We start from the raw sequence: 12,569 nt of genomic DNA on the forward strand, positions 1-12,569 counted from the left end.
ATGTTATGCACAAATGCGCCACAAATATGTGCAGGAGGCCCCAAATCTGATCTGGCAGGCCGAGCGCATACAGATGACATTACACATCTTGCGACAGCAAACGCCCTCCTCTTGGTGTGAAACAAACTCCGAAATGGGGAAAGTTTGCGGACTCCTGGTTTGAGATGCCTGGGTTTAAACAATGACTGGAGCCTGTTGCTGAAAACAACCAGGAGGCTCACTATACTGGCCTGGTTCTCCATATCCTGAAGGTAGAGTGTCTGGCCAAGACTCGCTGTCTATGACTTTGGTGTCTTCAAGCAGTTGGGTGTATGCTGTCTGTGAGTGAATTTGCTGTGCAGGAACAACCACTGACTGCTTTTGTGGTGAACATGCGATTCTGGATGTTGCTAATAATAGCAATTGATTGATGCTTATCATTTTGGCATTGTCAATTAACTCTGCAGTTTCTTTTTGCGCATCCCTCCAGCAACGTGATCGATGATCTGTGCAGCGCTGTACCTACAATGGGGATGATTTAGAATTTCAACCCCATTTAGTTTCTGCAACTCAAGTAAATCTAAATGTTCTGAGTAAGGCCGCTTTTTTGGGGCAACGTGGTATGCTGTCCGAAAGATAGCAGTTGTGGCTTATAAGTATGTGTGTGTGTGTGTGTGTGTGTGTGTGTGTGTGTGTGTGTGTGTGCGTGCGTGTGTGTGTGTGTGTGTGTGTGTGTGTGTGTGTGTGTGCGTGCGTGCGTGCGTGCGTGCGTGCGTGCGTGCGTGCGTGCGTGCGTGCGTGTGTGTGTGTGTGTGTGTGTACACACCGTGAGTGGCCTCATAGCAAAATTACACTTAGGGCCCCAGTTTGGCCAGGGGCGGCATAGCGTACATCAAAAAATATTTCACTTCAAATGTTTATTTAACACCCAAAGTGCACCGCTCTCTGTTTCAAACATTTTAAAAAGAATACATTGTTAAATAAAATCATTTTTCCAAAGAAAATGCTCACTAAAAATATATTCCGTTGTGAACATTGTGAAGATGGATTTGCATCAATGCGGACCACTTAAGACAGACAGGCAGTTAGCAACTAGCTGGTGAACATAGTGGAGCATTTTTCAGCTGAAGATCCAGATGTCCAAGTGGTTAATGAAGACTGCTCCACTCCCATTTGTTGTGTTGCATTAGAGATACCAAGTGGTGGTAAATTCTCTTGCATCATATTTAATCCTCCTCTCTTGCCATAGTTATTTGACTCTACTTCAAGGACATGCTGTAGTTAGTTTTCAACTTTGATATCCTTTGAAGGTCTGAGTCTGTAAGTATTTCTGTACAGCAACATGTAAATATCTACTTTGATATATATTCTATGTGTATTTTTTCCATTTTAGTGTAATATTTATGATGTATTAATAGATGCTAAGATTGCTAATAACGTTTCTCAAATGACATCGATGTTAAAAGAGATGCTAACTAGTCCTCCTCATGTTAATGGCCACTCATTTTAATTATGTGATGGCTTTATACTAAATATGAGCAGTATATTATTATATATTATTATAGTGTGTGCGTATGTGTGCATTTCTTAATGCCATATTTTCCCTTAGGTAGCCACAGCTGTACATAAAAAGGTAAGATCCTAACTAAAAGACATGAAACATTACTCGTGATCTAGGTCTTTATTTCATGGCTCTAGTGTCCGCTATCTGCGAAGCTAACCTGTACAAAGCAAAAGCACATAAGAGGCAAAAACGGAGCTAAAAAAGAGTGAATATTGGATTAAAAACCCAAAGACCACTTCATGCTGATAATGTTGCTTTGTGTCTGATGGAGGCTGCCCCAGTGGAATGAAATGGTACATACTTCTCCTAAATGGGCGCAGCCTCGTTTGAAAGTGTAGTGAAGGTCATGTGGATGGATGAAAAGTTATATGAACATAATTTGTCTATATTTTATTTTGCTAACATTAGATATCTACACAGCTAACAGCCATATTTAGCATTACAAAAGTTTGTTATCTGAGGCGTTCTTAAATTGACCTTAGCTTAACTGTGTTGCCAGATCTCACAAGAGTTTGTTGCTGAGACGGAAACAGGTCTTGAACAAAGTAAATTTTCTCCTGATCTGTCCGTCTGACAGAAATGGCCATTTAGTGTCAGAATGGGACATATGTGAAAAATGAGTCCAACATTTACTTCAGAGGGTATAAGGTAAAATAATCCGTCATCATCTGTGTTCATGTTCATTTCTCCCATTGGAATCAATACATTCAGGACCTGTCTCACTTCTAAAACCTCTCTGGTGAAATTGAGTTTTGAAATATTGGATTTTTACATAAACAACCATGTTGTTTTGTTGTTGTTTTTCAAATAATTGTGACCAAGATATGTACTAACATTTTACAGTGTGAAACTAAACTTGTCAGTGCTCTGTAGTGGACAAACTATGTAACCACAAACATATATTTGATATTTCTCAACTTTTTTGAGATTTTTTGCCAGCACATAGGCAGATATCCATTTACCTATGGCTAACCATGTTGTCAGGCTACTTAACAAAACAGTACAAAATATTAATGTGATTATGTGTATTCTTCCCCTGCTGGTTACACTTCCTTAGTGGAAGTGCTACGGCGAGACTTGGATGGAGTGGATTCTTCGAAAACGTCGTCCTCCATGCCCTCTTCTATAGGCTTCATCTTTGAGGTCTTGGTGCCAGGTGATTTTTCTAAAAATATAGAAATAGAAATATACATGTATCTGAACTCAATCAATTAGGTGTTTTTAATAAATACATTTTAGTACACTCAGAAATGAAAAATGCATCATCCTGGCTCAACCAGAAGTGGACACACGTCAAAAAGGTCACAATTATTAAATGTATTAAAAGCTGTCGCTACAATACACTGCCGGTTTGAAAGTTGAATAACACTCATAATGTATGAAAGATGTTGAATATTTTTAGGTATCTTGAAAAGCTGCTTTGCCATCAGAAAAAAATGAATGATGCTATAAATTTTGCACATAATAACTGTGGGAGTCGCCATCTTGTCAGACTTTAACTCCTCCTCATTTCCTCTTACCTAAAAAGGGCATTGATGTGACGTTTGGGGGATGGAGATACAGCCATCTGGCTGACGTATACCTCTGCGGCGAAGTGAGGGCCAGCGGCTAGCTGTTTTTCATAAAATTTAACCTCCAATCAAATAAAAACTAGCCTGGTACAAAAAAATGTACCCCCAGTGTTGTCGAGGAGATATGACCTAAAAAAAGGCCTTAAATTGGTTTAATAATGCTGTGAAAACGGCCGATTTAACATGGAGCTGAATGAGAAATTGCTCTATTCTGAAACCTAGTGGCCACTTGGTGAACTGCAGTTTTGGCACTTCAGTATTGGATCAACCAGGAAGTCACCGTGGTTGGGGCTTGATAATGACTAATATAGCTCAATGGCTTCAAAAGCACATTTTGTTATAGAACCATCTGATCATTTTGAGGTTAGGGTTTAGATTAGGGAAATCAACCTAAGGAATGCACTCCTGTACACTTGTCCGCTTTAAGGCTGTCATAAGCTGGAAACACATTAAAACAGCTTGCTGGATGATCATGTGACTTACGGAGGGACGATCCAGCAGATCCCCCTCGTAGGATCTGGTTGAGGACATCATCAGTGTCACTGGTGCTTGCCATGCTGTTCCTCATCATAGACATAGACAGTTGAGAGCACAGGCTGGGCTGACGGTCCATCTTCTTCACCGCCTGGGACACATCCACCATCATCATTATCATCATTATTAATCATCGTCATTAATAGTGTGTATTTTCACTTCTAGGGATATCGTACTTCAAGGACTGCTTGTATTGTGTTGAGTATATCTGCTTTCTTAAATAGGCATTCTCTGTTTGACTAAGCTCTATGCAAGAGTATTTTTGTAGACTCAATCAAACCTGGTTTCGGTATAGGGCTGTGCAACAATGGTTTTGGCAAACTAATCTTATAACCTATGTAGGGATAAGGGGCCTTTTTAAAGAAAGAAGAAATAACTTTTTTTGAACTGTCAGTGAAACACAGTTTCTATTGCTCAGCCATCAAGTTCTTTGGATACTACTATTACTACTTATTGACCTGGGTGGGTGTGGTTAGCACTTTTGTAGCCAATTGAGCAATTAGCACTTGTGTAGGTAAGTTTTCTCCTACTTGCTACCAGTGGTGGTTCGAATCTGATTCAAAGCACTGCTACTTGCCAACCATGCTGCGAATGGCTCAGGCCCATCCTGCATTCAGTACATTGTCAAACCATACACACCAGAACATCAACTCTCTGCTACTGCCAAATGGCTTGGTATTCTCTCACTATGAGGGGGGCAGCTATGGCTCAGCTTAATCCATACTGTTTGATGTCCTGGCTCCACAACGGGCTCCCAACTGACAGAAACCCTACACATCTTCCATCGCAGACTGAAAACTCACCTGTTCAGACTGCATCTTGGCCCATGAATCAAAACTAATAGTAATAATAATAATAATGATAATAACATTCTCTATTTCTTTCTCTAAAATGTAGCATTTCAAGCAGTTTTTGCTTTTGCCTATGTGATAAATCTTACATACCCACATGATTCTTGCAAGTTTTTGGTAGTATGGTCATTGATGAATGCACTTATTGCAAGTCGCTTTGGATAAAAGTGTCTTCTAGCTATCATACAATATGGCTTTGATTTGTTAATATTTCCAGTGTATGTGCTACTAGGCTACAATGGTTTTCATCATAATTTGAACGCAGAACTGGACCCACCTTGTCACTGAGTGTGGGGTCGTTCAGAGAGTACAGTTTGTTGGTGATGTCTTTGCCAATGAGGTACCTGAACACCTCATTGAGGAAAGTATCTGACTCCAGGAAGTAAGTGAGCCTCTCTCGAGACCAACACAGGAACTTACAGTTCTCCTCTGCCATGATGGTCACCTGGCGAGGAAACACAACATTTGTTTTTAAAGAAATAAGGATCGTATGATCTATCCATGAAACAGGAAGAGAAGTGGGTTAAAGCTCTGAACAAATCGTATTACCTGGAACTTCTCTCCTCTGTGCATCTCAGTGGACCTGAACTCTGGAGAGTCAATAAATGAATTGGTATAGATGTTGTGGAGGAAATGGCCTCGGTATGATACCTTCATCCTGTCACAGAAACGCCAAAGTCAAAACTCTGATTAATCTTAAAAAACAAAAACATTCAAGTGTTTTTGTGCCTTAAACCTTCACCAATCAACTCAAGTGAAAGACACTTATGTTGAGTGGTGGAAGTCCCTTAAAGTCCCAGTTCGCTTAATGGCCACCTAGCCTAAGCCCTCAATTACTCTCTCTCTTCTTATCAAAATTGCTCAAACAAACACCCACAACATGATTTAAAAGAATGTCTTTCAGTGTCTTTCACTGCGATGAGGTTAAAAGTCAAAACTTATCTAAAAGCATCGATCATAATTTCCCAAAGGTCAAGGTGAGGTCTTTAAATATTGTTTTGCTAACCAGCAATCCAAACCCCATACTGTCAGATGTGGATATTTAATTTTAAGTTATACACAAAAAAAAAAAAGCAAATATAGTAAAACAATAAATAAAAAAATAAAAAAATTAAATGAAAAAAAGGTAAATCCTCACGTTGTAGAAGCCGGGAAAACATAATTTTGAACAGAATGAGCATTTGTGGTTGGAAGTCAATAAAATAATAAATCAGTTATCAAAACAGCACACAGAGCAGCATCAAACCATAATATTATTAACAGTGATAAATAAAAAGATGATATTCCATGCACATTTCCATTCCAGTGAAAACTTGGAATCTATTCATTTAAATTTGTGTCACAGACAGACAGTTTCTACGGTATGAATCAGTGAATCAGTAACAGAGACACATACAGTATGTCAGGATTCACGCCAAAAGTTGTTAAGAAGTTTGATGCTCCTGATGTTGATTACTATGTTTGGAGCATGGAGCTTTGATTGAATTTATTTTGATAAAGTTTATGCATTTTCTGAATATTTGTCTAAGCCTGGGATGGAGGAGAAAACTTACGTATGAGAGAAAAACATGGAAAAACTCCTGTGTGTGCTGTGTTGTTATTTAGGTGGCCTGTGAATCCTATTCTATTTTATGTTTAACTTATTTATTTTACATTTATATAAAATATATATTTTACTATTTATTTTTTTCTGCTTATTTTTTGGTTGTGGTGGACGTATGCTCTGGTACGCTGGAAAGCTTAGTTGTTGTACAGCTGTCTGTATAATCCTGTATGGGATAGGTCATGGCCTACATGGCCAGACACAAAAATAAAAAATTCATTCATTCGTTCATTCATTCATATCTAGTGAGGATGTACAACATAGAAGTGTCCCAGTGCCCAAAGTCAAACAAACAGCACATACTTTCCTTTGAGGAGAATGCTGAGGCGTTCGTCCACAGAGGTCTTGTCCTCGGCAGCGTAGGCCTGGCCTTTCTTCAGTGTCTGTATGGTGCAGAACTGTCCCGTGAGCCTCTGAAACAGAGCCTCCTGCACATGGAGAGGCTCAAACATCCGCTTGTAGACTGGCCGCAGCTCCCTGTCGATCTTAATCTGACAGAGCAGAGCCACAGCTTTAACACGTTTCCAATAAAGATCTAACATCGCAACGTCAGTAGGCTAATTGTGGAGGAGGAAGCCCCCGGGGTACACTTGTCTAGATTTGCGATGTAATGGCGTGGCTCCAGTCAAAGAGTCAGGAAAAAGATTTTATTAGATATATCAGATATCACCATGGAGTAGATTACATCATAAATGTCAATGATTAACCACTGGTATATTATTATGAACACAATGAGACAGGAGTGCACACACAGGTCAGCTGGGGCAACTAACCACCAGGTGTAGCAATGACCGATTGGATCTGACTTAAACACCAATTAAGGGGTGTTGCAGCACAGGCTTTCCTACAGTAATGTTGCTGAATGGAGTCGGTGAATTGCACTGACAGAGGACAGGTCCCCTGTGTCATAATAAAAAAAAGTCCTGGTCTGATTCTATCAGCTTGCTGGAGGCCCCGTTCTCACATTAAATCCCCCGGTGGCACCCATTGATTTTATCAGAATCAGAATCAGAATCAGAATCAGGTTTATTGCCAGGCAATTTTCAATACAAGGAAATTGACTTGATTTGACAGTGCCTACATAAATATAAACATGAACACAAGCAAACTAATATATGCACCTCACTGCCATAAAGCAGGACCAAGCCCGGAAGGATATGCTGCCTCCTGCCTGAGACTAACTCTGAGACTCAACATAAATGAACACACTGTCCCCCCAACACGTGGGGCCAGTATTTCGATTGTGTGAAACACTCAAACGGCCTGAATGTAAAGCGACTGTCAGAATGTGAATGAGGGCATGCCAATATATGGAACTCACCGGCCTGCGCTTGTACAACAGGAAGAACAAGTGCATGAAGTTGACCACCAGAAATACCACGTTCCAAACCATCACATCCAGGTTGCACCTGTACAGAGTCGCCCACAAAATGAAGAGACCACATCCTGTCAGGGTTAGAGACAAAGTGGATTTAGGGTGAAGATATCTAGACACTGAATGTAAACACTAAAAGTCTAAATTCCAAGTTGAAAAGACTACTTAAGTTTAATATCCATTCATAAAGACATATATATATATATGCAAAGATATGCAAAGGTGTGGACAAAAATAAAATAAAATAAAAGTTCACACAAACAAGATGATATCCATCCAATAAAACGACATCATTCCATCCTGTTATTTGTACACAAAATGTGGATAATTTGACATCCACAAGTCTGGGTTTTTTTTTTTTTTCAGATTTTCAAAACTGTCTAACCAAACCTGAAAAAGTGCAGTTTGTGTACAATTTTCAAGGTGAAAACAGATAAAGCCCTTTAACATATGAATGAGTTCCTTTCCTCAGGAAGAAAAAAAAAAGAGAAGAATGTGGATATGATTGTGCTGGTGTATTAGGGCCCCGAATGAAAAAAAAAAGTAGCAAATCTCATAAATCTGTGACTTTTTTCTCTAAATATTACCCCTCTCCGGGGTCCGTCAGGGTTTTTTTTCATACTTGGCCCTAATACACCGTCGTAGACTTCATACGGAAATGTGTAAATGATTTAGTTATCAAGATGTGTTCTTTTTCCACAATGTAATAAAGTTGTTAAATTCTAATTGTGATTCAGTGTCTTCCCCACACTGCTTAACGGGAACAAAGGTTTGTAGGGAAATTGCTGAGGCTTTTATTTATTCATCTACTGCATCATTTTGTTGGCTTCATAGCTGTACAAAAATGAAACATACATGGGTCTAAGGATACATCATTGTATTAACATATTTAACATATTTATTGTTCGTATGACCTGATTTGTTTATTTAATTGTCTGTTTTATTAATATATTTATGACCCATGGAGTCTTTAGTAATCAAACACCTAAGATGTTTTAAAAGTTACCTTAAAAGATTAATTACTGTAGCTGTGTTCGCTTACTTTTCCTATTTCCTCTGTTTGTTTCTGTTTCACTGTAAAAACCTTCTGAGATTCCTTTGTGCCAAAGGGCACTATAAATAAATGAACAGTCAAAATGTCCCATTAATCTGACTGCTTCCTGTCTCCACTCTCCTTCCAAACTGAAGATAAACATGTTGGGAGTGCTTTTTCCATTCGCCATTCTCTCCTTCCTTTATCAGCCATTGTCAAAGCCTTTTAGGGCCTCAGCTCTGTTGAAGAGGCCTCTCTTGGTGCAGGACAGCTTTTAAAAAGTCCTAACCTTTCCCAAAGTTACTAAACTAAACCAAACCTTCAACAAGCTTGTGGAAATAATGTGCCTGGACTTTGGACACTTCTGATTATAGTAAAGATCTGTTGAGGCTGTGATGAACGTATATTCCCAGCTACAGTATTATCACCGCAGGAATGCCTTCAGCAGGGGGCAGTGTGGAGAGACCTGTCATCAGGAGGAGGCGCAGCAGGATCATGTGCAGGCCCATGGTGGTGGGGATGATCAGACCCAGCAGCAAGGACAGGCTCCCCAGATGGAAGAGTAGGTGGTGGGCCTGCTCCCACTCCTGGCAGGAGGTGGCATTGAGTTCCGGGACTCCTGGAGTGGCCGAGGGTAAGGAGGGCAGTGTGGTGAAGAGGAAGGGGGGCAGCTCTGGTGTGGAAGACATCCTGCAGCAGGGTCACCTTGAAAGCTAGGGCAAAGTTGGAGAAAATGTGAGTGGAGGATGATGAATTGCTCAGGGTGGGTAGCTAACAAGCTGGTCACACTGTGTTTCTGCTCATTTAAAAAGCAACATTTTTTTTTACTAAATTTACACTTAACCTTTCTTGAAAATGACCATTTGAAAAGTAAATGTAGGACTTTATATGGTTTACAAGACATATGGGCCTGTAAAAGTGGCTGTTTTGAGCAGTGCCCTTTTTTGACATCATACGCGTCATTTTATGTAGGAGAAGGGAGTTGCGTTCTTTGACTCTGACTAAGCTCAATGCACAGTAGTACATCGAATCCATTGGAGCAAGTTTTTGTGCCTGGATCCGTTTTGTACAGGCTAAGAGACGGGACTTTGTGCTTCTTTTTTGTTTTGCTTTATTGAAAAACAACATCACGTGTATGATCGCCTAATAAGGATGTTATTAGCATATTCAGCAGCATTTATTCATTTGGAGTTGGGTTTGTTTCACCCTAGATGAATGTCCAATATCACCTTTTCTTTTAGCATTGGTTTTCTGGTTTGGGTTTTGGTGATTATTTTTGCTGCATCAGTGCAATGCCAGCAGAACAGAAAGAAGAGGAAATCCTCCCATCAACCCAAATTGAAAGTAATCTCAAAAAAATATCTTAAATAATATAGCCTTGCAGTCACAGCATAGGCCTAGGAACAGTAGTGTAGTGGAGGGTATAGGCAGGTACCCACGTGAGGTTTCTCTGGCGGTTTGCAGTAAGCCCACCTATCAGCCGAAGAGCCATTGGTAAATATAGAGTAAACCCACTTCCTCCACGGTAATCTACCAATTTTCCTTTGTAGTACGCCCAACTCATCGACTACCACTACACCACTGCCTATAAATAACCTAAATTGACGGTATTCTAAAGCTTCATTTTAATTACTTGAATGGAGTTAATATGGCTTTTTTGGGGGATGTAACTGCCAGCAATTACTGACGATTGCAATTAAATGACACATATATGAAGATTTAACCCCATTTTCGTGTTTGTGCTTCTCACTTAACGAGACTCTACTTCACTCTATTTATTCATTTAGTTGGCTTTCCTTATGCTTCTTTCCTTTGTGTGTGTGTGTGTGTGTGTGTGTGTGTGTGTGTGTGTGTGTGTGTGTGTGTGTGTGTGTGTGTGTGTGTGTGTCTGTGTGTTTAAAGGAATACTAAAGAACAGTTGACGTCCCAATGTCCCCTTACAGCCTGCGCTCATCTCATAACAGACATGCAGAGGGAAGCTCCTGTATAAATATTTGGCTTTATCTTTACTCCACGATTAACTGAAGTAGCGGAGAGCGGAGGCAAATGTAACATCTCAAACTGTTCCCGTCAGAAACAGAGCAGAGCCATGAAACACACTATGCACATGGAGGATCTGTGATGATCCCTCTCTGACTCTCAAACTCATGTCTCGTACAAGGTTTTTCTGCCAAATCTCATTTTTGTGTCAATGAACAACATAAAAACATTTAGTTTAAACAATATTTTACAGTTTAAATATCTATTTATACTCAAGTGTTATGTATTTTGTAGCATAATCCAGTGGATACGCCTTGTGCTTCTCAATCTGGGGTCAATTCACACCAAGAGTTAATTTGATGCCTTATCTTTCAATTCTGTCATATTGGCTGATAATCAATACGGCCTAGTTTTCAGCTATTGTTTTTGGTTTGTAATAGCAGAGTAGCCCTATTCAAACTCATCAGTATTCAAACTCAGATTCAAAACCTGGTTGGAGCTCATTTGTCACATCTTAAATTGCACCAATCAAAAACTCTGCTCCTGCTCTAATGTGATCCAATCTCATACCTATCAATGTTTTTATATTTGCATAATTATATGACTAATTATACCGTTTTAGTTAAACAGGAATTAACTGATCAATGTATATTACATTGTTTTAACTGTATCTATTTTCTGGAGTGTATTGTGGTTCTTGGTATTCATGAGGGTAGGCTATTAAATGTGCTGTTACAGGGGGGCAGATGTAACATTTGACAGTTGTAACAAAAATTGTTACAACTGCCCCCGGTCTCCCCTACGAGTGCTCACGGAATAATATTTACAGTTTGTTTAAAAAAGAAGAAATATACCGTATACTTTACTACTGCAAACAACATGATATTCTCCCATTGAGTATCAGCTGCTGTGGTTTTTCCTCTGTCAGGGTGATGTGCTCTAGCACTGGGAGGGCTCTCGTGTAAAAATAGATGTGGGAATAAACATGCAGCCTGCTCACAGAGGAATTTCCGCCAGCTACAACTTTCTAACTGCTCGTCAATGAAGGGGGAAAAAACGTCTACTTACCGATCCAGCAGCAGCCGATGGCACAGCGAGGAAAAAAAGAGGAATGACTACTGTGACACAGTTGAGACACTGCTGGTGACTGCAGGTTGGACCCTGTGGGGGGTGGGGGGCGGACAATGTGCGCATTCCTCCCAGCTGACAGAGACTAAAATGGGCAGAAGGAGAGAGCAGCGCACCTGCAGGGACTGAGAGCTCCGGGAGGGGGAGACAGAGCACATAATAACCCCGCAACTTCACTGGTACAAGGAAGGCTTCCTGTGTGACCAAGATTGCTGGATTAATACTGTGTATAATAATTAGTACTATTTTTTTTAATCAAAGATAGTGCGACTTGTTGCTGCCCATGGAGGAATTCTTAGGTCTCTGTAAACATGAATAAGTCACAGTGTGATCTAGACCTACTCTAAAGTGTCTGGAGATACATTTTAGTTATGATTTGGCACTGTTAATTATTATTAATTATTATTATTATTAAATTGAATTAACACCGACAATTAATGAGTCACCAGTATCAGTAAAGGCTTGAGTGATATGAAGAAATATTGTGTGCTTCCCTTCAAATAGACTAGGGCTGCGTTAAGATTCTTCATATATCCTCCTCTTATAAAAGAAAGCTACCCAGTGTTTGGAGAAAAGCCTGTGGCAGTGTTTTTTGGACTGAATCAACAAAAAGTATTTTTTTTTTTATAAAATTGGCGGTAACTGAATATGCAAATGTATTTGAAGTTGTGCTTGAATTTTATTTATTTTAAAAGCATCAAATGTTAAATAAAACCTACACAGCAGCTATTGGAAACAGCATTTTAATACACTTTTCTTCATTTCTATTTTGATTTTTACACATAATATAAAATATTTATATAAATATAAATATTTCATATACAGCATATATTGCTATTTTAACAGACATTTGGTGTGAGGGTTTCATTTCCTATTATTTTGACCCACATACTGAGCCATCTCCATGACAACTGAGCTGAACTTCCCATGGTCAATTGATATGTTATATTC

The 12,569-nt window shown here is 39.5% G+C and overlaps 1 protein-coding gene across 1 annotated transcript; it reads right to left on the reverse strand.

Moving 5' to 3' along the window:
- Window positions 1-1,645: 1,645 nt before the first annotated feature.
- Window positions 1,646-11,659, reverse strand: popdc1 (popeye domain cAMP effector 1). Its single transcript, XM_083917702.1, has 8 exons — window positions 11,559-11,659; window positions 8,977-9,223; window positions 7,424-7,548; window positions 6,406-6,593; window positions 5,049-5,157; window positions 4,777-4,944; window positions 3,598-3,739; window positions 1,646-2,708 (listed from the first exon to the last, which is right to left on the reverse strand). The coding sequence occupies exons 2-8, from the start codon at window positions 9,197-9,199 to the stop codon at window positions 2,587-2,589; spliced, it is 1,077 nt and encodes a 358-aa protein (XP_083773828.1). The 5' UTR covers window positions 9,200-9,223; window positions 11,559-11,659; the 3' UTR covers window positions 1,646-2,586.
- Between the last annotated feature and the right edge of the window lie 910 nt (window positions 11,660-12,569).

Source organism: Echiichthys vipera (genome assembly GCF_963691815.1).
Source record: "Echiichthys vipera genome assembly, chromosome: 8".
Lineage (NCBI taxonomy): Eukaryota > Metazoa > Chordata > Actinopteri > Perciformes > Trachinidae > Echiichthys > Echiichthys vipera.